The following is a 24,924-nucleotide window of genomic DNA, read 5'->3' as shown; positions in this document are numbered from 1 at the left end:
TGCTCTGATGCGCCCCGCTAGCCCCGCGCCCCCACATCCACGTGTGTGTGGCCTCTTAAAGGCCCCCGCAGAGCTGCCTTGATAGCAAAAATATTATTTAAAGGGGAAAAGAGGGAAGCAGCCTTTTCTAGACCAATTTGACGCCAGGAGTCCGGAGTGAAAGGAGTCGCATCTTGTGAAGCCCATGGGGTGAGACAAAAAGCGCCCCGAGCTCCCGTGATCGCCATTGGCACGACTCCCTGGAGCAGCAGATAACCTGGCCCTCAGCAGGACGGGCAGGGAAGCCCAGCCCCGCCCCCAACCTGCCCTCCTGTTTGCGCCCAGAGCCCTGCTGTCCACCCCGTCCTGTTGTCCCGCTCCTGGCCTTCCCCAGGGGCCTCATAGCCCCCCTGCACCCAAGCCCCGGGCTCTGCCCAGGGCCTCCCTGGACTGGGGCGCCCCTCGGCCAGCCGGAAGCCGGCGGCCCAGCACTTCGGCGTCCTTGGCCTGTCCAGGCAGCGCGGGGCCGAGCCCGAGTCCAGTGTCCTGTCCTTTCTCCCGAGCCCCTTTTCCTGGGTGAAGGACACAGGGTGGTAGGAGCAGGGAGCAAGGTGCTTGGGTGCCCGGGCGTCGCAGCTGGACACAATGGATGGCCGCGGCCTGGCTGGTGAGTGCGGCAGCCCCTCCCAGCAGGGCCGAGCTTGACAGTGGCTGACTGATTGTGTCATCTCGCAGCTCCTACATGGCCCAGGCCTGTTGTGCGTCCAGGGGAGGACGGGAACTGGGGCCCGGGGCCTTCTCACCCCCTGATCCATGCGAGGGTAGCTGGGGCGTGGGTGCTCATGAGGTGGGGCTGCTCCCCCACCTGGGCTCCGCCCGCACGTGGCCCCGGGGACCAGGAGCCCGGGGCTGTGTCCACACCCGCCCTCCGCCAGCCCAGCTGCTGCAGCCGCCTCCCGGGCGGGCCGCTCACCCGCTTGGGGGGCCCTCTGGGCTGAATTGCCCTGGTGGGGCCCAACCAACCCCTTCTCCACCCTCTGGGGCGCAGCTCTTCTGAAAAGATCTCTCCCCAACCCTCCCAGCAATGTGATGGGACCGTGTAAACCTCACGGTTTGCCTCTGGCTGGAAGAACGTGTGTCCTGTGAGGTCCAGTGGCCTTCGGAGGTCGAGGCAGCCACTTGGTTCATGTGCAGGCAGCGTCCAGAGGCCCCACAGGCCATCTGCCAGGCGCCCACGGGGGGGATGGGTGTTTCCCTGTCCCTGATGATCCACCCCGGCCGAGGCCACACCTGCGCTTGCTTCCAGCTGACCTGGGTTCAAGTCCCCAGGCCTTTCTGAACGGGTGGGGCCTAAGGCCCTGGGACAGGTGTTGGGGGCACACCCCACTGTCCAGCACCCCGCCCCCCTGCCCTCCCAGCCCAGCAGTGGCATCACCCTGGAGAGAGCAGATAAAGCTCCTTGCAGCAGGCTGGGCGCTCTTGAGCCCAGGCTCCAGCACTTTCTTCTTCGCTGAGGACGCCAGGAGACAGCTCAGCCTCCGGCCTCGGAGCGGCGGGGGAGCGGCGGGCAGGCAGCCCAGCTGCCGCAGCGAGCGGCCCCCAGAGAGCAGGGGGGGCGCTCACCGGCCCCCCGCCTTTTCCATTAACTGCTCCCTCCGTCCCTGGGAGGCCGGCAGCTGCTGCCTTTCGGTCACAAAGCTGATTCTCGAGCAGGCGCCGGAGCCCAGCGAAGCACCTTCCCTGCGGCTGGGGTCACTCGTGCTGGAGAAGCTGGCGCGGGGAGGGGGCCGCTGAGGGGCTGGGACGGTGGGGGGCACCCACCCGCCAGGCCCAGGCAGGAGGCCGAGGTCTATTAGAACGCTTTCATCCCCCTCCCAGGGCTTAGAGTGCGGTGCACAGTCAGGGAAGCCCCTCCTGGAAAGATCTATGAGCCGTGGTCAGGCAGGAGCAAGACCCTGCCACCCGGAAGGCCAGGGGCCCGCTCTGGGCGGGGCGCAGACGGGTGCGCGGGCGGGTGCCGCAGGCAGGACACCCGACAGGCTGGGCCAGGCCCGGGGCCGTCGCACGGTCGTGGCCTCAGATGCGGCTGTAAGCCGAGCGGGGACGCCAGGCCCAGCAGGCAGGGGAGCCCTCCGGACTGGACGGGCTAGCGCCTCGGCACAAGGGCCTGCTGGGTCCTCGCTGGAGTCTGGGTCCGGGTGAGGGTGGCACTGGGGGCCGCCTGGCGCCCCCGGCGGTCTGACGCGCGCGCTGGGTACGATGGTGGCGTCCGGGCAGCTGCTCGCGGGGATTCGGCTGGTGGGTAGGAAGGGCCCTGGCTGTGAGGAAGAGGCCGGCACCCGGGAGGCGCCCCCATGTTCACATCCTCCCCCGGGTCCCACGCGTGTGTGTGTGTGGCACGTGGGGGTGTGGAGAGGAGGAGAGCGCCGAGATGGCTCCGCGCGGCCACGGGGCCGCCCGTGACGGCCGTTCCCGGGACCGTGGCCCACCTTTCCCCAAGGCTCGGAAGGTTTTGCAAACGCAGGGGCAGAGCCACGCAGGCCGGTGGGCAGCTTCTGGGGGAGCCCGGGGTCCCGACACGGGCTGGGCTGCCGCCTGCCGGCCCCGGGTCTCAGTGACCCCAGCCCGGGGTCTCCCTGTGCCCCTGCCCTCGCCAGCCTTCCTGCTGGACCCAGAGCCGGAGAGGCCAGTGCCGTTGTCCCCTTCACCCGGGCTTTCGTGAGGTCTGCTGGCCCCACGTTCAGCTCTGGCCAGTACGGGGTGCCGGCTAGTGGGGCAGATGTGCTGGCACGTGTGGCTTCGCTTGGAACCTGCCCGCGGCGTCCCAGGCGCACAGCCACCCTGTTCCGTCTCTGCAGGAGACAGCGCCGTCTCGCCCCCGGCCCGTGGTGCCCGCCCCAGCCTGGCACCGGCAGAGGCGGCTGCCAAGGCCCCCCGTGGCCCCTGAGCCTCCTGGCCTGGACCCTGGGGACTGGCGCTCCGCCTGGAGCAGGCCTGGCTGCCCGGGCGCATGGGCGGGGCCAGGCGCACCCGCGTGCGTGTGTGGGGCTTGGCCCCGGGAGCCGGAGGGCGGGGGGGCCACGCAGCCACGCAGCCACGCCGTGCGCACTGCGCCACGCCGGGGCCGGGGGCCAGGGCCTGTCTCGCAAGTCGCTTATGCTCGCCACCTAGGTTTTCTGTAGCACCGAGAACTTCAAGGGCTTCTCCTGCGGCGAGGCCTTGTTCCCTTTCAAAGATAAAAAAGCTCGGCTGGATACTGGAAACTGAGCTGTCGGGAGTCCTCTCGGGCGAGGGGCTGTTTCCAAGGCGCGGGTGTGAAGTAAGCTCGGGAGAGTTCACGCGGAAACAGCAGCCTGTGCCCTGCCAGGCGGCTGGAGCGGGAGGGCAGGCGCGGGCCTCTGGGCCTTCCTCCTGAGCGACGGCTCGTGGGCACCCGGAGCCCCCCACCGCCCCACTGGGAGGGCCGGGCTCGCCCGAGGCCCGGACGCACCGGTGGACACACACGGAGTCTGCCGCGGCCTCGGGCCGCACTGCCCGCCCTCCTTCCCGCAGGAGTCCCGCGCTTCCGGGCCCGGCTCATCTCTGGTCAGCCTGTGGGCCCAGGTTTGCCCATCTCCAAGGTGGAAGGGGCAAACCAAGCCCGTCTCTGACCCCTGGAGTCGAGCCCTCCCTGACCTCTGCTCCTCCGCGTCGTGCCTGCAGCCTGGTGCGTGCCCCTCGTGTGTGGCGTAGTGTGGGCACAGGTCCTCGCACACTCCTGGCCAGGCTGCCCGGCTGCGCCTGTGCTCGGCAGGCGCCCCGGGCCGCGGCGTCCCGGCTTCTGCGGCAGAGTCCAACTTGGGGGCCTCAGAACCCGAGGTCAGGTCAAGACAAGAAAAAGCCTCAGCCGAGCGGCTCCCTGAGAGCAGGGCCAGCGGCGCCCACTGACCCTCATCCCTGGGGAGCCCGAGGCGGGGCCTCCTCCCTCTGCCGTCCCCTCAGGTCGGGACGCTCAAACCCTGCAGCCTAACTCCCCAGCCCGTGGCCTTTGCCGACCCCTTCGGGTCTGATCTCGTCAACGCCTGCGTCCTCTCCGCTCTCCAGGGCTCCGGGAGCAGCGCTGGGCGGGGCAGCTGGCCCCTGGGATTTTGACGAAGCGTTGAGGTCCTGAGCCCTTAGTGGGGACAGCCCAGCGCGTGCTTCTGCAGGGCTCCACGAGCCCCGCGGCCGAGCCGCAGCCGAAGCGTCCGGGCCGCGTCTGCGCCCTCGAGCGGACGGGCCGCTTCCCCGGCGGTGCTTGTGGTCTGGACGGCGGCGCAGGCCGGCGGCCCCACTGCCTTCGGGGACCCGCCACTGTGCCCCAACGGTCTGGACCAAAGGCCGCCGGCGCGCTCACCCGTGCTGCGTCCGGCTCTCCTGAATGCTGGCACTGACCCTCCCTGCCCCTGGCTTCCGCTGCAGTCCTGCTTGTCCGGGCTCTTCCGGGGCCTCCCCGCTGCCAGTCTGCCGGCCCACGCCACACCCTGCCGCCAGCGGGATCTTGTAGCTGGTGGCATCTCCCGCTTACAGCCCGCCAGGGACTTCCGTCAGAAACCACCTCATGCGGCTGAAGCCTGACGGCCCCACTGGCTTTCCGAGGGGCTCCCGGCTCGGCCGTACCCCTCTGACGGGGACAGGCACCCAGCTGGTGGCCAGAAGGAAGTTCTTACGGTGGCGCTTGGCACCAACGACTCCACTTCTCCCCACGGCCCCCCAGCACCCCCAGCCGCCCCGCAGACCCTCCCACGGCCTCTTCCCGCCTTGCCTCTGTCTGGGAGTCCTGCGCTGGCCAGCGGCTGTGAGCGCCCCCAGGTCTGGCTTCGCGGCCCTCAAAGCAGCGTGAGGTCACCCTTGACGTCCTGTTGGTCGGGGCCGGTCCCGCCCACCCCCAGGCCGGGCACCCCGGGCTGCCAGCCCCAGCTTCTGAGCGACGCCCTGGTGGAGGCCGATGGGGTCCCCCAGGCGTCAGCCAGGCTCCCTGCAGAGCCGGGCGGTGGCCCAGAGAGGTGAGGGCCCGGCGGCGAGCTCCGCCGGTGCAGCCTGGCCAGCCTTGAGCCAGCAGCGTCCCCGTCCTGGGCAGGAGCCCCCGACTGCAGCGGTTTTCTATGAGTTTGCGTTGTGGTTCCTTCTGCTGGACAGGGCTGTCCCCACCCCGCCCAGCGGGCCCCTCTCCCACTGAGCCCAGAGTCCTCTCGTGTTTATTCGGTCTGCGGGCTTGGTCGGAGTCCACTCGGTCCAGCCCCTGTGGGCCGCCCTCGGTGCCAGTCATGCTGACCTGCTTTCCCAGGCTGGTTGGTGGGGCGGGGGGTTGGGGGGGTGGGGAGGCGCCTTCCAGCTCCCCTCCGGCCCTGCGGCGCTTCTCGGTGGGCACAGGCCAGCCGCGGGCTGAGGCCACGTCTGCGTCTTCTGACCGCTTCAAAGCAGAGGACTCGTTTACCCGCCAGCCTTCCCTGGACTCCGGGCACAGTGCAGGAGCAGGGCTGCCCCGGGGACCCGGCCCCTCCTTGGTGTCCCCGCTGCCCGAGGCCAGGAGACCTCGGCTGGTCAGGTCCTGCGGCCTGGGTGGGCAGTGGAGGGGCCCACTGCCTCCTCGCCGCTTGTCCCCACCAGCTCCAGGCCCCGGGTCCTGGCTGCCCTCTGCTCTCCAGCGCCCCACACGCCCCAGAACTGCAAACCTGCTCCACCTGGCAGCTGATGGAAGCCTCTGGAAGGAGCAGGAGCCTCTCAGGCCCGCAGGGGGAGCCAGAGGCAGCCAGGCGCCGGCTCCAGAGGCGCCTCACCACCGTGGCCGCTGCGGGGGCGACCCTCGGGCGGGCGACCGGTGGAGGTGCGGTCGCTGAGATCATTCCAGATCAACCGGGAGGGCTGACACATGACGGGAGGCGGGGCGTCCCGGGCGCTGGGCAGAGCCCGCTCTCGGGCAGGCGGACGGGACAGGTGGACGGACAGGCTGGCTGAGCCCTCTCCCTGCTGTGTCCTGTCTCTGTGTCCTCCGCCTGCACCCCGGTCTCTGTCTGCAGCTGCACCCCCATCCCAGCACCGCCCCCAGGCTAGATCAGCCCGGCCACCACGAAGGGGGTGAAGGGTGTGGAGGAGGCTGGGCCCGCCCACGGCCACCGCTCCCTGCCCCCGGCCTCTGGGGCGCCTGGCATTGTCCAGGCCTGGAGGTCCCCTCCCACGAGATACTTGGGGGTGCCGAGGGCCGAGTAAGCAGCAGGCGCCCGTTAGACGGCCCGGCGGGCTGGGCTCCTGCCGAGAGCCCCGTCCGGCCTCCGCCCGCTTGGTCTCCCTGGAGCCACCCGCCCGTGGGGGTGGAGTTCAGCCTCCCTGGCCGCCCGCAGCCGAGACTTGATGTCTGTCCAGTACCGGGCGGGGAGACGCTGGTCGGCCGGACTTGTCAGGGCTGGCCCAGCCGGGCGACACCCGAGCCCAGGAGGCGTCGGCACCCCTTCCCAGGGCTCGTGAGCTCGGCTGCACACAGGGACCCCTCTGTCCCGGCTGCCCTGACAAAGGACCCCATTCTGGGTGCCCGAGAAGCAGAGACGCATTTTCTCCAGGACCGAAGGGTCGCGCGGGCGGGGCGGGGCGGCGTCTCCGGCCTCTCTCCACGGGCAGACGCGGCCCCCCTGTGGCCTCCCGGCCTTTGCCCAGTGTGTGTGTCCAGTGCCTTCTGAGAGGGCAGCGGTCAGGCTGGTAAGGACCCGCCCTGACCCTCATCACGCCTGAGGTGAGGGTCCTGGGCATGAACGTCAGCCCCTAACGCGGGGACCGTGCCAGGCGCTCAGGCCCGGGGGGATGGGGAGCAGCGGCGGCTCTCGGTGGCGTTTGCCACTGGCCCTTCCAGCTGCCGCCTCTCCTGGGACCAGCAGAGCCTCCTGGCCGCGCCAAGGGGGTGCAGACTCCAGAGCGGGGTGCTCACGCATGTCCTGGCCAGCTCGGCCGGTCCTTCACGGGGTCCTGCAGCCCCCGGCCTGCGGCCCCGAGGCGCCCTCGCCGCCCGGACTCGGGCTAGCCGCAGTGGCGGCCACTCGCCTCAGCTCACGCCGAAGCCAAAGTTCAGTTGCTTGAGTTTGGGGTGCAGTGCAATGGCCGCAGCCAGGTCCTCTCCCTCTGGGGGCCCCAAGCGGCTCCAGGACCCCAGGTCCAGCGTCCCCACACAGAGGTTGGGTTCGTGGCTCGCGCCTGTGCCAGGGCAGCACCCAGGCCGGGGTGGGGACTCTGCCCGGCTGTCCCCACCTGGGCCACAGGCTCGGGGTGTCTTCTCGGGGACGCGGAACAGCAGCGGCCCCTCCGCGAGGCGTCTGAGGCTTCGTTACGCGCCGCAGTCAGAATCTGCTGCCACCTGCATCCCTGAAGACGAGCTGCGCACCCGCCCGCCCGGCTCTCAGCGAGCTCCCTGCCCACACTGTAGTTTATCTTGAATTTAATTCTGGGGCACCGGGGGGCCCCCGGAGTCTTGGTGCAGTTTTAAGTTCTCATAGCCTAAGTAGTGTAAATGGCACAAACCCACAGAACACTTCAGTTGGGTGTTTACTTACTGAAATTCCTCTTACACTTAGTTTCTTGACATTTGAACGCTCCGGTTTTTCACTGCAATCTGCGCTGCTGACAGCCTGGGGGTGGGAAAGGCGCCTTGCCGCCTGGTCACCGCTGTGACCGGGCGGGTCCACCCCCTTCGGGTCATGTCCGAACTGTCCCGGTTGCATCCATCCTGGTGGCTGGGCTCGCGAAGGCCCCGCAGTGCCTGGCCATCGGCCTGGCCACACTTTTGCAAGGTTGAAGACCAGCTAGAACAGCCGCCAGCTGACCTGGAATCCGGAGCATCACATATTTTAAATGTAAACGACTAACCTTTCAGCTGCGGAAGCTTGTGGCCTCCTGCTTCTGACCTTCCTCAAGGTCAGGCCCGCGCTGACGGGCCCACGGGTGTCAGAGGCCAGCGCCCGCCTCCGAGTTGCCCTCGCGGCCCGGAGCTGACCCGGAGCGCACCAGACTTCAGGAGGGGCGGGTCCCGATCCTCCAGGCCTGTGCGGGCCAGGAGGCGGGACCCCGGGGCCTGGCCCAGGAGGCCCTGGAGAAGGGGCACGCGCTTGGGCTTTGCTCTCGTGTGCGCCTCGCCCATGACGGGAGAATCGGCCTGGCGGCGTCCCGCCGGGCTTACCTGGGGTCCAGCCCAGAACAGGCTGACGCGTGCTCCCCTCCCCCTCCTCTCCCTCCCTCTCATTCTTTCAACTTCAGGGGAGGGGGACAAAGTCCCTCTCGCTGTTCAGAGACCACCCTATAGCGTTCTAGATTATATAGGGAAGTACCTGCCTGTTCTCAGGAACTCCACCTTACGCTGAAATGTGCGCTGAAAGGCCCCCCAGAACCCCCAAGGCAGCCGCTGCCACAGCTCTGCCCTTCCTGAAGCCTTTTTGCTGCCATTTGCCACTGACCCGGCTGGAGACAGCGCTTCCCGCGTGGCCTCTGGCTTCTGCCGCTGCCCCCACCCGGGCGCTGTCCCCTCGGGACGGGCGTGTGGGTGGGGGGCCAGTGCTTGGTGGCGTGCGGGGCCTGCCGCGACTCCAGCACACACGGCAGAGAACGTTCCATGCTACGTAGGGATGAACCACTAGTTAGTCCTGTTTTCGGCCACACGTGGCCGGCTTTGTGAAAACCCAACCGGCCACCGTCTTCCTGTCCGGAGCAGACCCCTAAGGTGGGTTTGCAGCACTAAAGCAGGTGTCTCCTGGGGCCCCGTGAGGCCTGCCGCACCGGACACCCTCGCGGTCCCGAGCCAGCCCCTCCAGGCAGCGCTGCGGCCGTCCGTCTGGGGAGCGGCCATCACAGCAAGGGCCGAGGCCCCTGGGGTGGACACCTGGAGCTGTGCGTGGCCTTGTGCTGGCCTGTCCGTGTGTCCGCCTCACCTCTGTCCCTGCCTTGCAGGAAGAGGAGCCAGAGCTGGCCAGAGAGCAGCGCCCACCCCCAGCAGGGCCCGCGGAAGAGGACGGTGAGTGGACTCTGCGCTGGAGGTGGGGAGGGGGTGGGCGGCACACCGACGAGAGAGGGGCTGGAGGGGGAGACGTGGGCAGAGGGCTGGGTCTGTGGCTCTGGGAGCCTTGGGCCTCTGCTCGCAGGCGGGCCCCCCCGGGGGGGCAGCAGCACCCTGGCCTCCCCTCCCGGCCGGCCCCGCACTCTGCCTTCCGCGTTTCCCTCCACACGTCCCCGGCCTGCTTACGGAGACCCAGCACCCTGCCCTCTGCAGGGCAGGTGCCCCAGGGAGACGCTGACTCAGCGCCCCGGCTGACTGGGCGGCCGGAGGGCAGCAGGGGTCGACCCGGGCGGGACGCAGAGCCGCCTGCCTTGGGTGGAGGCCGGCGTCCGCCCTGGCGCCCGGTGGCAGGCGGGCCCACGCTGGGGCGAGGCTCTGGCTGCAGCTTCGTGTTTCATTTTGTAAAAAAATTAACTGAGGCCAGAGTAGCAAATGTCAACATGTGTTAACTTTCTATGGCAAGTGCAGGGAGGACTGTTGCTGTCTGTCCTTACTGTTGCTGTCTGTCCTTTCTGCCTGCGTGAAATATTTCACGGCTTTGACAAGGCGAGGCTAGCTGAGTGCGCCTGCTGGCAGCACGCTGCAGACAGGCCGGCGGGAATGCCGCAGCCCGCTGGCCGGGGCTGTGAGTGTCCCCGGCGGGCCGAGGGGGCGCGGGGCCGCCCGGCCCCGGGCCTGGACACCTGCCCTTTGGGGAGGCCCCTGGCGCAGGACTGTGGCCCTGGCACCGCCCAAGAACGGAGGGAGGGAGGCGGCGGAGGCCAGCAGGAGGCCCTGGGGGCAGGGGGCCGGAGGGCAGGCTGCCAGCCCCACCCCCTCGGGTGCCTGTCCCTGGACCCCCCCACTTCTGACAGCCGGCTCTGCGCATCCCCGCCCCGCTGCCTCCGGGAGGAGAGGAGGGCACAGCTGTCAGAACGCGCCGCCCCCACCGCTTGGGCGAGGCAGGTCGATCAGCGTTTCCTGGAAGCGACGCCCCCGGGCGTGCGGACCCCCAGTCCAGCACAACTGGCCTTGGCTGCTTGCCAGCCCAGCCCGCGGGCCTCCGTGAAAGCGGTTCCAGCTCGCCGAACCCGCCTGGACGCCCCGTGTTTCCTTCCCCGAAACGTGACGGCCAGCACTGGTCCCGGGTGGCTTGTCGGGTGCCTCTTTGAGGCCCAGGAGCCAGTGTGTGCTGTCCTGGCCCCTAACCCCGGCCCCGGGCCCCACCCCCAGGGAAGGCCGCGATTTCCTCAAGTACCAGACCCCCAACCCTGCACCCCGCGGGCCAAGCAATGGGGCCTCCAGGCCTTTGTGTGGGGCGGGCACGGCTGAGCCTCCGGGAGGGCGGCTGCTGCGTGTCCAGTGCAGGGGAGGGGCGCTGTCTCCGCCGCCCCAGTCCAAGGCAGCGGCCCTTCCCTCCCCCTCTGCTCCCTGGGCTCTGGTCTCGCCTCGCTGCTTTGCGGGATGTGCCAAGCGTGCAGAGCCTGGACCGCGCCCCGCCCCGCCCACTCCTGGCCGCTTGCTCGGGGCAGCTTCTCGAGAATCGGCTGCTGCCTGCACCCCTGTGCACTTAGGGGAGCCCAGGGGCTCTCCATTCGCACCCAGCCCAGGCTCCCGGGGGGGCCTCCTCTCTGCCCCCTCCGCCCTCTGGCCTGTGCGCCCAGCAGCGGCGTCCACACCGCTTCTCCCTCCCTGCCCCTCTGCGCACACCTGCCCTGCGCTCCTCAGGCCCGAGGACCCTTCGCGGGTTCAGACACAGGTGGGCGCACCCGGACAGCCCTCGCCTTTCCGCCCGGCTCGGGTGGTTGACTGGTCGCACGTTTCCTGCCGGGCTGGGGTCCGGCTCCTAACGGCGGGCGGCAGCGGGGAGGGAATAGGCCCGGCAGGCAGGACGCCCTCGCTGCGGACAACGTCCCCAGGGGGCTGGCGGGGTCCCTGGCGCCCCAGAAATGAGCTCCCTCTGCCGGCAGCTGGGCAGCCTGGCGGCCCCGGGGCCTCAGGGGAGGGGGAGCAGCCTGGCTTTGCTAGACGGGCACCCCGAGAGGCTCCCCCAGGGTGGGGAGGCACAGTGGGCAGGAGTGTACAGAGGGTCCAGCTTCATCGAGTGCCCCTTTCTGTCCCCGCATCGATGCAGGACTTAGGGGAAGGAGGGTGGGAGAGGGCCAGGTTGGGGGGGAAGAGATGTGCCTGGGCGCCCCACGCCCGCGGCCGGGGCTGGGTCTCAGGTCGGCGCCCGCTAGCCCCAGAGCCCTCGGTAGTTTTTCAGGCTCCGGTGCCCTGGGCGCCAGTGCCCGCCTCACCAGGCAGGGAGGCACAGGCCAGGTTGGGGTCTGGGCGGCAGGCAGGCGCGAGCTCCCCAGCCCCCACAGTCTTTCTCTGGGCTCCCTCTGCGTCCTCTCGTGGCCTGGCCTCTTCTGAAGTCGCTCGTGCCCCATAGCCGTCCTTACAGCCTGGCCCCGGGGCCGCGGGTGAGGCCTCAGAGGCCAGCGGCCTGAAGAATTTCCTCACCCGCAAGCGGCATCCTGGTGTGGGGACCCCATGCCTCTCTTTGAAAGGGGGACGTCTCTGGGCAGGAGGCTTGTTTTGAAGTTAACAAAGGGAGGGGCCTCGAGCTTGGGGAGGCCCTGACCAGCCGGCCCCGCAGGGGGAGAGGCCTTCTCCTTCAGATACAGCCCCGGGAAGCTGCGGGGGAGCCAGTACCGCAAGATGATGAGCAAGGAGGAGCTGGAGGAGGAGCAGAGGTAGGCCGCACCCCTCGGCCTGCGGGGCGCCCCGGGCGGGCGCGGTCGGGCGCGGTCGGGCACCCCCACTCTCGCTTCCCTGGGGGCGTCTTTCCCACCCGTGGGCACAAGTCCCTGGAGAGCCCCCCGACTGGTCGGGTGGGGCACCCGTTTCCTATCCCCCCTGCCACCCCCTCACCCCACCCCCGCCCCCCTCGGCCTCTCCCACACCTGAAGGAATAGCCGGGCTGAGCCTGGACAGGCCCCCCCCGCCCCGCCCACTCGTGGGAGCTTCCAGCTGGAACGCTGGCCGGTCCTGCTTTAGGAAGCTGGGGGCTGGGGTCTGGATCCGGAGGGCTCCTGGTGGGGGGCCCCCCCGCCCCGCCCACTCCTGGCCGCTTGCTCCTAGGCAGCTGCTCTACAATCGGCTGCTGCCTGCACCCCTGTGCACGCTGGGCCCACCCACACCGCGCCTCCCTGGCACCTCCTCTCCCTCCCGCAGGCCCGCAGCCACAGCCTGCTCCCCCCAGGCGCCGGAACCCCAGCACCCCTTTGTCTGGCAGGGTGGAGCCTGGTTGCAGATGCAAAGCCCACACCCCTCCCTGCCGCGGGCCAGGCCACGTGGACCCCCAGTCAGGGCCCACGTCCCCCAAGCCCCATGGGGGGGTCAGAGGGGTGGGACCCCCACACCCTGTGCCTGCAGGCGCCCGCGAGCTGGTGCCCATGACGCTGCCTTTGTATTTCAGGATTGAGCTGACCTCTGACCTCACTTCCCTGTAGCAAGGTCCTTAGGTCGGAGGTCTCAGATATGCTCGCAAACCCTTTTGGTAAGGAGACTGGCTCTTAGACTGGTGGTGCCCCCTCCTGTCTGTGGGCGTCCCCCACACTGACACGGTCTGCGTCTCCCCTCACCTCCTCCATACTCCACCCAGCCGCTGCAGCTCCAGCCCCGGGGGCCCAGCAGAACCTGTCCTTTCCCGGGGTGGGGGCCGGGGGCCCCTGGGGCAGCCTAGGAACTAGGCGGTGTCCCCCCTGCCCTGAGGAGATGCAGCTCCGGACGGGCCAGCCCCGCACGGACGGCGCGGACGGCCACGCCTGTGGCCCCTCTGGCCACGCCTGTGCTTCTCAGCGTCCAGCTGACTGGAGCAGGGTGCTGCTCTTGCCTCTGTGGACACTGCCTGGCCCACAAGGCCTAAGAGCCATGTCTGTGTGAGCGCTCACAGCCTCCACGTTAGAGGAGAGCCGGCTGGACACCCCGGCCTGCCACGGCCCTGTGGACAGAGGTGCCTGACTCTGCTTACTTTGCGCTCAGGGGCACGATCTCGGTGGCAGTGACCCTTGGGGCAGGGCAGACTGGCCGTGGGATGGAGGCCAGCTGGGGCCAGGGGGTGACTGCCTGGGTCACCGGGCGCAGTGCTGGGGCCATGGGAGCCAGGAAGGGACGTCCCTTCTCTGTCCAGTTCAAGGCAGTAGACTCTGCCTTGCCCAGGGGGCCTCTCCCTACTAGGTCTTTGGGGTGTCTAGATCCCCGATTCACACTTTGCCATTCTGTGGGGTCCAGATAGTGCTGAGTGCTGCCCTCGGGGTGAGGGGGTCCTCGCTGCCTCGTCTGCCCGCTACAGTGACCGCCAGTGCGGCCCCGCTGAGGAGAGGCTGGTGGACGTCACGGTTCTGGAACGCGGTCCCCAGTGGCTGGAGTCCATGTCCATCTCCTGGCCCGGCCCGCATGCTCCCCACCGCTGCCCACACGTCTGCTTGTGTCATGCTCCCCGCCCACCCGCATGCGCTGCCCACACAGTGACCCCCTCTTTGCACCCCGCCCCCGTGTGGTGATGCTCGGTTGCAGAGGCTGCTTGGCTTTGTCCTCTCATCGACGGCATGATAGCTGCCCAGGGACAGGGCACAGGGGCTCCCCGAAAAAACCCTGGAGTCAGTCTTGAAACCACTGGCCACTGGGAAGCTCGGGCCGTCTCACTCCTGTCCGCATGCAGGGGCCGGCCTGGGGCCAGCTCGCGCCACAGACACTGGGACGTGGACTGCGGCCCTGTGCCAGTGTCTGGATCTAGGGCTTTCCACGCAGCCTTCCTCAGAGGCCACTCAGCCCCAGGACGGCGGGACAGACTGCGGGCCCAGCATCCTCCCAGGCAGAGGAAGTGCTGCGGTGTGTAAGCCCAGAGGCCGCCGCTCAGGGCGGACCCTGCACTGTGCCGCCCGGGGTCTCCCCCAGGGCTGCGGCCGGAGCGCCCCGTCCTCAGCATTGCCTGGGCCTGGCCGGGTGCCCTGGCTCCTGCCGCAGCTTCTCTGGAACTGCCTCCTCGGGCCTCGGAGCGAGGCGGGGCGGAGGGCTCGCGGGCTGGCACCTGCCACGCACTGGCCCCTGGCCCCCAGAGCCAGTGAGGCTGGTGAGCTCGGCGGGCCTCTGGTTGGCAGGGGAGAGCAGCAGAAGTCGTCCACCCCCCCGTCCATCACCTGTTCTTCCCACCTGGTCCAGGGAGTGGAACCAGGTGGTGGACCAGGCCTGCTCTGACCTGGGGCCCCGGGACCCCAGCACCCACTCATCTGAAGGCCCGCAGGACGGGCCTGACCTTTCTGGAAATGCACATGACAGGCAGAAGGTGTCCGCGTGGGCAAGGGCAAGAGGCCGGACAGGGATCCTCTGCGGGGTTCAGCCGCCAGCACCTGCCGCCAGGGCTGCGAGTTTCCAGATGGTGCGCTGGCCCTGACGTCCAGGAGAGGGCGCCAGAGAAGCGCACCAGATCCGGCCTGCTTGGGCCTGGCGGGCAGAGGGCACTCCCCTGGGCGCGGGCAATGACGGGCACCCATCCTAGGGGCCAGTGATCCCCAGGGCGAATCCCAGCCGGCAGGATGGGGTATCACCTGGCCCGGCGACGTCCGCTGCACAGCCTCACTGGCCAGGCCCGGAAGCACCAGGATGCCCACTGCCTGGCCACTTAATCCGGCGGGGGGCGGGGCGGCGGGCCCAGGGAGGACCGTCCTGCTGCCCCCACCGAGAAACCAGGTCCAGCCCCGCTTCTGCCGCGCCAGACTATCTCCTCCCCCCGCCCCCCAGACGCCTCGGATGGGACAGTGAAGCCAATTCTCCGTTTCTCTTCACAGTGCCCGGCATAATGGCGTTAGCCTTAGCTTCCTCTGAGGGCTTCTCCTTTCGGCACCTTTACAGCTCGAGAGAGAAACCTGCAGAGCCCCGAGGGGCCCCGCTGGCGCCCCACAAACCCTGGACCCAGCCCCGTCCGCGCCCCCGGCAGGCGCATCCTGGGGTGCTCTGGGCTTCCCCTGGGTGCCGATCCCTCTGCTGAGCCGGAGGGTTTTCGGGGTTTGCTCGCCCGGACTTTGACTCCGTGCCCCTTGCTGCCCGACGCCCTTCACACCGCCGGCCCATCCAGGCTGCGGGTGCTTGGCCCTTTCGTGTCTGCGCGGTCCAGTCCAGCCTTCCTGCCCTGGCCTCGCTGAAGCAAACCACAGCGGGTGGAGGGACGGAGGCCGGCCCCAGCCGCGCCCGCTGCGGGCGCCGCCGCCTCCTGACCCGGGCGCGTCCCTGTCCCTCTGGTGACGCGGACCGGTGGGCCCCGGGTGTTCGGGAGGGGCCTCGGCACTCGGTGGCCTCCGCCTGGCCGGCTGACCCTTCGCTCAGGAGTGACGACGTGGGCGTGCCGACGGGGGGCCGAGATCAGGCCCGCCGGGCTGGCCTGGCGCGGTGCGTGGGGCGTCGGCCTCGACCCGCGCCATCCCCGTTAGCTTCTCGGGGTTTCGCACTTGACGGGATTTCTGCCCCACCAGCCTGTGGTTCTTAGATGTTCCTGAAACATTTTTTAATCGGTAATTTATAGAGAATGTTTTCCACTCAGCCGGAAGCGAGCCGCGCCCGGCTCGGCCCGAGGGCGCCTCCCCTCCCCCCGGCCCTGCCTGGGAGCAGAGGACAGCCCTGGCAGCAGCCCCTGAGGGGTGACCCCTCCAGGTCCATTCCAGAGGTTTCTCCGGAAACTTCCGGAATGTCCCTGAGGAACGGCCCAACTCCCGCTGGCCTGGGTCTGTGTCCAGCCTCAGTTCAGTCCAATAAACTCTGAGTAGGTGGTTTTGGCGACTCTGTGTCTTCTCAGTTTTGCTTTTTTTCCTTCTTTCTTTCTTTTTTTTTTAAGATTTATTTATTTGTGCAACTGGGTGCAGGCCAGAGGTGCGGGGGGTGAGAGGATTCACCAGAGACAGCGGGGAGCAGAACAGGCAGATTGGTGAAGTCCACTGCTGAGGGGGAAGCGGGCGGGTCAGGAGAGGTCTGCCGCGCCCTGTGGTCACCTCGGGCAGGGATCGGACTTGTGCTGAGGCGGCGGCGGCCAGCTTGCCGTGCTGCGCTTTACCCCGCTGCGCCACCAGGGAGGCCCCGCTCTGTTTTGTTTTTAAGCGTCCCCTGGAGCCCCCCCAGGTTGGCACTCTCTCCCTGGGTGCCTCTGCCCTGCAGGGAGCACAAGCCAGGCCCACCGGGCTCACTGGGGCGCCGCTGGGGCACCTGCACAGGGTCCCCCAGGAGCCCCGCCCGCCCCAGGGCTTCTGCAGCCGCAGGCAGGCCGCCGGCGCCCTCTCCGGAGTGCGTGGGCTGCAGCAGGCACTGCCCGGTGATGAGCGGGGGCTTGTGTGCAGGGCAGCGGAGTGCGGGCGGGGAGGCAGCGTCTGCCGGGCGCCCTCCCTGAGCCACTGGGCAGAGCCACTGGGCAGCGTGTGCCCCGCAGGCCGCAGGGGGCCCTGTGCTACGCCCCGCAGGGACCAGCCCCCAGCTGCCCGCCAAGGGAGCGCCCCTGAGGTCCAGCTCAGGTCCCCCAAAGGGGCCAGTGCCAAGCCGTTGGTGGCGTGGAAGGAGGAACTGACCGGGATGCAGGCGGCAGCCTGACGGCAGCGCCCATGCTGAGAGGAACAAACAAGCACCACCCGCCCCTGGGCAGCGCTGCCAGGCTGCACCCCACCCTGTCATGTTTATACTCCCGGGCGTTGTCACGTGGGGGTCGACGGCAGCTAACAGAACAACAGAACCCACCCCGCGTCCAGCTGCCCGCCCGTGTCCGCTGCCCCGCCCGGGTCAGGGACACAGGCCGAGCCCCAGCCTGGCCATCCCGGGCCTGCTGACCACGAGGTCTCACCGTGCAGGTCAGAGAAAGGCGCCCCTTCTGCTGGGCAGTGGAACCCCGACTTTGCCCCCGGGGTGCCGCTCCCCAGCCAGCGGCGCTCTCTCCCCCCGTTGGGCTCACGCCCAGTCCGGCGTCCTCCGGCTCCTCCGCGGGCCGCGGCCCCTGGACCGGCCTCTGCTTCCTCGCTGCAGACCGCGGCGCCTCGGCACTAAACGGGGCCCGGGGAGAGGCTCCGAGGGCCAGGTGACAAGTCACCCCACGTCGCCAGGGTGGACCCAGGACCCAGGGCCCGGGGGCGTCCTCAGGCGGACCTGCGTCGCGAGTGCGTGTGGTTCCTTCTGGGTCCTGGACAGCAAGCCGGGCGCCGCGCCAGGGGCCCGCGGCTCTGCCGGGCAGGAGCCGCCGTTTCCTCCTTGTCTCTCTCCCCGGCAGAGTCCAGAAGGAACAGCTGGCCGCCATCTTCAAGCTCATGAAGGACAACAAGGAGACGTTCGGGGAGATGTCCGACGGCGACGTGCAGGAGCAGCTGCGGCTGTACGACATGTAGGGGGCCCCCCTCCCGCCCCCGCCCCCACATGTAGGGGGCGCCCCGCCCCTGCCCCCACAGCGGCCAGACAAGTAGGGGGACACCCCCACACCCTGCCACCGCCCCCCCACATGTAGGGGGTGCACCCCCACCACCCCGCTGTCCCGTAGGCTTCCTTACCTCGTGTGCGTAGGCGTAAATGGGGATTACACACAGACGTGCTCAGTTCTCGCAGTGTCTATACCAGGTGATAGGGAGCAGGCCCCCGCCCGCCGGCCAGGTGCCAGCTGCCCACAGGTGCCCCCGCAGGACACGGCTCAGCAGCAGCCCGGGGCTGCAAGGGTTCAGGGGCTCTTGGGAAAGACAGTGTCAGGACTTGTCCAGCCCGGTGCCCAGTCTAGTAACACACTCTCATTCCGCCTTCGGGCAATTTCTGGAAGCTTCTGTAACTTCTTGGAAGCGGGCAGGAGGGGAGCATTCCTTTAGCCACAAGCTGAGCTCAACTGTCACCTTGCCCCATCAAAAGAAAACCAAGGGACGGGGAGTCCAGCGCCCCTAGGTGCTCCTCATGCAGGCGGGGACCTGACCCCTCAGGGCGAGGCTCCAGGGCAGGGCCAGGGTGCAGCAGAACTGGCCACTGCGGGTGGAGGCAGAGTTGTGGCTGGGTGCGGGGCCTCACCGGACAGCATTCGGCGGCACGCAAAAGTGACCGGATGGGGGCGCCGGGGATGCCAGCGAGATTCTAGAGCTGGTGACCAGCCCCGGACAGTCCCGGGCAGGCGTCTTACGCCTGCCCAGCGAGGGGACGCCGGCATGAGAACCGATGAACACCCCTACTGATGTTTTTTATTTGCTGAAATAAAGCAACTCAGTCGGATAAGAGGCACAGTGGTGTTTTGGGGTCCGAGCGAGAGGACGCCGGGGGCGGTGTGCCAGCTCATCCTGGGCGCTTGCTGGCTGCAGGGTTCTGGCACCCGCCCCGGGTGGTCTTTGCTTCTGCTTCTCAGGCCGCCTGGGAGGGCCGTCCTCGCCAAATGTCGGTGCTTTTTTCTCTTTTCAATTATTTTCTGTCTTTTTGTCACTGCTTTGAAAGATGTCGGTGTCGTTAAAACCGCGTGTTCCCTTTCCTGGACCCCGGCCCCTGCCCCCGCGTCCCACGGAGGGGCAACCTGGGCCTGGGGTTGAGACTCTGAGGGGCTCGGTGCCTGCCCAGCCATGAGAAACGGCCCCCGCCGCCCACTGCCTCCGGCGGCCCCTCACACTGGGCAGCTGTGGCGCCCGCCTCACCCCCCGTCCATGCAGCTCAGTGCTGTCGACAAAGTGCCGGCTGGGCCCTTCCAAGGCCGCTGCCCCTTGGAGCATCTCCGTAACCACCATCGCCTGCGCCAGCAAGGTGTCGCCTCACTCCCCGTCCCGAAAGTGGCCGCCTTTTCCCAAAGACTTGTAATCTAAGGCTGAAGCGGGGGGCGGGGGACCCTCTCGGATGGTTCATGCATCACCAGCTTTGTACACCTGAAATGGGAAACATTTCCTTGGAGCTGATCGCTCTGAAGTAGCTGTGTTCTTCCCAATGTGACCAAGCAAATGCGCCGAAGGCCCCGTGCACCTCTGACAGAGCCCACGGTGTCTCCCAGCAGCTGGCCGGGCCTGGGAGGGGCTGTGGGCGGGGCCATCGCCCACCTGCCCTTGTCCTGGGCTCTGCCTCCCGGTCTGAGAAGAGACTGCGACCTTCCAGCGGGAAGGAGCCGTTTCCCTGAGAGAAGGGGATCGCCCTGGAGAGACCTTTACTCCCCTGACCTTCACGGTGAGCACCTGGCCGCCCGCCTGGCCAAGCGCGCCTGACCTGACCGTCAGTCCAGTCCGTCCCAGGACAATGGCTACGACAGCCGCTCCCCAGGCAACAGATTCTGTTCCCCGCTGTAATTGGTCACTTCCGTTGAGTGCTTCCCCGCTAAGGCTCCCCCCGGCACCCGCCGTCACCACCTCGGCCTGACCCTGGTCGCCTTCTCACTCCTTTGTCCTTTCAGCACTTCTTCTTGCCAAAGTGGGGGGCCTTCCCCTGAGGCCTCTGGAGGTCACTGCACTGGACAAGGCCAGGCTCCCTCAGCATGCCCCCCCCGCCCGATGCCAGCCAGCCCCTCTGCGGGCACATGCACCCTGTTTCCAATCTTTTGCTAATTTAAGTACCGCCACGATGAGCAAGACTGCTGCTGCTTGCTGTCTGTGGGAGTTACTGTCAGGGAGCTGCTTTCCTAAGGCGAGTGAAGACCCAGGAAACTGCCCTCAGAGCGCGCCCGCCAGGGCTTCGGCCAGGTAGCCTCCCCGCGGCCGGCCGGCCGGCGGGAGCCGCTTCTTCGGCGCGCTCTCAGCAGTTACGGGGTCAGAAGCACTGGTCGGCGAGGTCTGAACTCGCAGTCTCGGGTGGGCTCCCTGCATTTTTCGCTATGAACTTTCCATTCCGTCTCTCCCGTCTCCACCGACTGCCAGCCTTTACTCTGGGCGTTAATTCCCCCATCAGCGCACGGTCCCACAATTTGGGGCGCCACAGAGACCCTGCGTGAGCGGCCAGGAGGCTCAGGGAAAGCCACACTAGCAGTTAAACATAAGAGACTTTCGCAGCAGCCGCCCCTCGCAGCAACCTGCGCCGCAGGGACCGGCGCGGCCCACAGGTGCCTCCGCGCGGCGCCTGATTGGTCAAGCGCCTGCCGATCTGCCGCGAAGGAGGCGCTTTCGGTTGCCATTGGGTCGCGCCTCCTCGCCGCCCCGCCCCCCGAGGCCAGAAGTCCCGGATGGTCAGAGCGGTTCCTCGTGATTGACAAGGCTTTTGTCCAATAAGGAGCGCGAGCTGCAGGCGACCAGCTTCGCACCTTTGCAGGGAGGCCGCGGGCGTGGGCATCGATGTCTCCCCTCCAGGGCCAGTGACTGACTCCTCCGTGCTCGGGGTGCCCCCTGGAGAGCTGCCCTGCTCTCTGCGAGGCCAGTGCCGCCCCGGCCCCTTCCCAGGCGGCCGTGAGCCAGGAGCCTGGCTCGGAGCTTCGAGCTCCTGCCCAAGGAGCACAAGCCCCTTTCGCCTACCGTTCTCCCCTCGCCTAGGGCAGAGCCCAGCCCCTTCCAGCCCATGGGCAGCTGCACCCACTCTCTCACAAGCTGTCTTTGGAATTGGGCCGCCCTTTGAGAAGGTGCAAGGGGAGGTTAGCCGTGCCCGGCACCTTGAGGGGCTGCCAGCGCCCTGCGGAGACGGAAAGCGCCGTCAGACCCCCCCGGCCCCGAGTGCGCAGGTGGTTTCCAAGCCCCCAGCACGGGGCTCCACACCCCCAGGAGGGCCCCACCCACCCCTTTGGGTCTCAGGCTGACCTGGGGCCCCACAACGAAATGGGGGTGAGGCCAAGCCTCAAACCAGGCTGGGCCGTCAGGGGCGGCGGAACGGTTGGTTATAAGTAACTGCGGGTCTGCAGTCAGGGTTTAGGTCTTGGTGTTTAAACCGCATTTTCCTGTAAATACTTTCTATTATTTTTGTTGAGCGTCTCCAAAAGGGGCCAGGTTATGCGGACAAGCTGTCAATCACTCAGCCCTTCAGAGTTTTCTCCTATTCACTTCATGTGTCAGCTGGTGTCTGCGACTCTAGTCATCCCAGTGACGCTGCTGGTTCCGCCTTAGGAGAGGAGGCAGCTGGCGAGGGGAATAAAATTAAGAAAATTGTTCCAGGAAGAAAAGGTTCAGAGAAAGAAATGGGAGGGAGGGTCAAATGGGGCATTGAGTGTGTGAATTGGCATCTCCGAGCCTTCAGGCACGATTGGCCTGTCCTCACGCCTGGTGCCGCTCTGCCGATGTCAGTGGGACGAACTCACCTGGGTTTCTCCTTTGCAGGCAAGACGAGATGAAGGTTCGCTGATTTTCCAGAGCACATGCAGAGAGCCGGGCCTGGGCGCATTCATCTTCACAGCTCAGAAGGAGAACGTAACATTCTCCTTTTACAGACGAAAACAGGCTCGAAAAATATTGTGAATAACCCCATTTTAAAACCGAGCCCCGGGTCTGAGGAGACCTCTCTGCAGAGGAGCACCAACGGCCAGCAGCCCGTGAAACGCTGTCCGATGCGAACATTGAACCACGGGCACTGCTCGCGACGGCCACGACCTCAGGACGTGCTGGTGAATGTGGAGGACACAGCAGCGGGAGCCCCCGCCACCCCCAGCCCTGCCGCCCCACCCCATGGGAGTGCGGAACGGTGTGGCTGCTTCGGAGACAGCGGCGGCTCCTCCAAAGATCACACAGGACCGGACAGACTCGCCTCCTGCCCCTAGGGAGAAGCCAGGAGAAATGAAAGCGGAAGTCCACGCTGAGCACGGAGAAGGAATGGTGGTCAAGTGGGGCAGTGGCACTGTTAGCCGGGCTGGGGGGTGCCTTTCCCAACATCCGTGCACCAGACCGACACCTGCACACCAGCTTACACAGCTATGTGGCAGTCACGGCCAGTAAGGCTGGCGGGAGAGTCCACGGGGAAGTGTGTCCATGGGCCCTCCCTGGGGGTGCGGCGGGTTAAAGCGCAGTGCTGTGAAGCTGCCACAGCCACTGCAGCACGGGTTCCGTCCCCGGCCGGGGGGGACCCCCAGGGCGCAGCAGACCCCTCCTGTCTCCCCACTGCTCCCCTCAGCAGTGTACTTCTTTGATCTGCCTGTTCTGCGCCCCACTCTGACTCTCACCCCTTTACCTCTGGCCTGTACCCCAGCTCTTGTATGCATAATCTAAAAGTCTTTTTTAATGTGTACATGAATATTCATAGCAGTGTTATTCACAGAGCTGAGAGGGTGGACACCGCTGTCCAGCGATGCTGGATAAAGGAACAGCGGCATGTCCATGTGATGCCGGAAGGGAATGTCGCCACACAGGGTGGCCGTATCTCCTGGGACACGCTCAGTGTCCGTAACTTCTCCGCGGGCGGCGCTGTGTCGGCCCCTCGTGCGCAGCCCCCACGCTCGTGCGGGCGCCCAGATTGTCGCTGTTCACCCTCCCAGCCGGTCGGCGGCATCGGGCAGAGCCGCGCTGTTCGGGCTGCAGGCGGGCAGAGGCAGCTGTGTGGCGTCTCGTTCGAAGTCGGGAGTTACCTCGCATCCTGCTTGAAACAGGTGGAGGGGGTCAGAGGTTGTTTAACATTTTCTCCTGACAACCTAAAAACACTCCCCAAACTAACAGATGGCCACGTCTCGACAGGTGGTGCTCCCTCCGGCCCGGGGCCCACAGCCACGGGCGTGTGCCACACCCCGCAGCCAAGGCAGCCGCGCTCGGGAGGGCGGGAAGCCTGGCTGCTTCCGCTGCACACGTGCCCGGGGCTATCCCGAGCTTCGATGGGGCCGAAATGGCCCGACTATGGCCCGAGCGTGATGCTTAAGCTCTCTCCCGGCTTCTCTGGCTTTCCGTGTGTTCTTCTTTGGGTCTCGGTCACACACGTTAACAAGATGCTAATCTGCTTCTACCACAGTGCAAGATTTCTTCCCTTTTTTGGCTTCATCCTGGTTTCTGGACTTGTGGGCAAGCGAAGGACCCACCGCGCCGGGAGGAGAGAATGGGCGGTCTCATGGACGCTCCCCAGCTCCCTCCTCGTGAGAACAGCTTGTGAAACGTAATCACAGCTCTTTACCGGGCCCCTGCGCTCGTGCTCGTGATCTCCCACTGGTAATTACTTTCAGATGCGACTGCACACGCCCTTCGCCTTCCCTGCCGAGTGCCAGAGGACAGCAGGGCAGAGCCCGCATGTCCTGTGGCAAAAGTTCACAGACTCAGCATCTCGCTCATGTTGTGTGACTGGTTTCCTGTGGCGGGGGCAGACGGGTGACTGAGTGACCCCAATAAACTGAGGAAGAAGCAGGTAAGTGAGACCATGAGCGTTATGCTTTTGTGGGCATTTTATCTGACGGCGTGTGGGTGTGAAGTCTCATCAGATTAGATTGCTTTCCAGGGCCGTGCGGACAGGAACTGGCCAGCAGTCAGCTCGTCAACTCATCCCAGGCAAGGAGGCAGCCTGGGGGGTGTGGAATCAAAGCAGACCCCAGACCACCAGGCAGAGACCACGGGGGGCTGCGCAGTGATGTTTCCCAAAGCCCTGACTGGTAGGGAAAAAAGGAAGAGAGTTGGTATCTGAAATAATGAGAGCCAAGCTGGAGTCTGGGTGCAATCTTAATTGTAGAAGCCCTGTGGTGCAGACTCATTTTGTGCAGCAAATTTAACTTGTGGGGCTCTGAACTGTGTGAGTGATTTAGAGATGCCTGTGGAGTTCTAAGCCGTAAACTAGTTCTGATGTTGGTTCTAATTTTGGAGACGGGGCCCATGTTCAAGGCAGGCCGCGTGTGCACGTGCGTGAGTGATTTAAACACATGAGCACATGGGCGAGGGGCTCCCTGGGGCCCGAGGGGTTAAGTCCCGGTGCTATCGCAGCCTGAGACCGACCCCAGCCAGGGGTGACCCCCAGGACACAGCAGCCCCCTCCTGTCTCCCCGAAGCTCCCCCCAGCAGGGATTTCAGTAGGTCCGCCTGTTCTCTGGGGAGTCCTTTCACCTGCCACACCTCTGGCCAACACCTCAGTTCTTCTATTTCTAAGTAAATAAATACATCTTTAAACAAATAAAAATAAACACAGGAGCTGCTGGGCGTAGGCAACCAGCCTCACCCATGAGTGTGTCTGGACTGCGGAGTCAGGAAGGAAAAACAAGGACGTGGGTCTTCGCCCGGTGAACAAGGAGTCGCGGCTGAACAGGAAGACTTAGCCTGCGTTCTGGGACCTGGGGTGTCCAGGACAGAGGGGGGAGGTCCTCCCACGACAGACCCAGAGGGTGCGACCGCCCCATGACTGAGTACAGTTCTCAGAGGATGGGGCTCCTGATAAGCCAGCCACGGGCTGAGACTCCCAAACTCCACTTACTGGTCACGGTTTGTTTTCTTGATTAAGAAAAGGGCAGAGCGTGATGACGTCATCTTTGGCTAGGGAAGGGGAAGCCCTCGGGGAACAGAAGGCTCCAGGCGCCCTGCTCTCCACCCCAGACCCCTGCCTCAGCTCGTCTGGGCACAGGCCTCCGGCGCACAGGGCCGCGACTGGCCGCTCCCCACCAGGGGACCAAGAGACGCGCCGGCCGACGGCCCTTTGCGGGAGACTGACCCCACGCCCCTACCCAGGTGGACAGCCAGGGGAGCATTAAGGCTTGGCACATTTCAGGGTTTCATTATGAGTCTTTTATTTTCTTCATGGTTCTCCATGAACAAGTTAGGGGACCTGGTAATAGAGTTCTAGGAATTGAGTTAAAGGCTTTCATGTGGAGACTTTCACCACACTCGGAGGTGGAGGATATCACATCATAACCCACACGTCACAATCGCCCCTGAGCCTCTACGTCTCAGGTCCCTGACAGTCCTCCTCCCTCCAGGTGTTTGTAAGGGAAATCGGGTCACTCGCGGGCCTCGTGGCATGTCCGCCTCGCGTCACTCGTGGGCCTCGTGGCATGTCCGCCTCGCGTCACCCGCGGGCCTCGTGGCATGTCCGCCTCG

The 24,924-nt window shown here is 66.7% G+C and overlaps 1 protein-coding gene across 1 annotated transcript; it reads left to right on the top strand.

Annotated features, from left to right (window-relative positions):
* Positions 1–613: 613 nt before the first annotated feature.
* Positions 614–21,968, top strand: MXRA7 (matrix-remodelling associated 7). Its single transcript, XM_012733044.1, has 5 exons — positions 614–646; positions 8,923–8,986; positions 11,652–11,748; positions 17,295–17,405; positions 21,256–21,968. The coding sequence occupies exons 1-5, from the start codon at positions 629–631 to the stop codon at positions 21,278–21,280; spliced, it is 315 nt and encodes a 104-aa protein (XP_012588498.1). The 5' UTR covers positions 614–628; the 3' UTR covers positions 21,281–21,968.
* Positions 21,969–24,924: the final 2,956 nt, after the last annotated feature.

Source organism: Condylura cristata, unplaced genomic scaffold (assembly GCF_000260355.1).
Source record: "Condylura cristata isolate star-nosed mole 26May11 unplaced genomic scaffold, ConCri1.0 scaffold00038, whole genome shotgun sequence".
Taxonomy (NCBI): Eukaryota; Metazoa; Chordata; class Mammalia; order Eulipotyphla; family Talpidae; genus Condylura; species Condylura cristata.
The sequence above is the reverse complement of the archived record's forward strand: the minus strand, read 5'-3'. Positions and strand labels throughout refer to the sequence as shown.

Bases quoted from the DNA above. Each gene is read 5' to 3' on its own strand.
- MXRA7 (XM_012733044.1), top strand. The intron at 8,987-11,651 runs GTGAGTGGACTC...CCGGCCCCGCAG, and splicing joins AGGGCCCGCGGAAGAGGACG to GGGGAGAGGCCTTCTCCTTC. The intron at 17,406-21,255 runs GTAGGGGGCCCC...TCTCCTTTGCAG, and splicing joins CAGCTGCGGCTGTACGACAT to GCAAGACGAGATGAAGGTTC.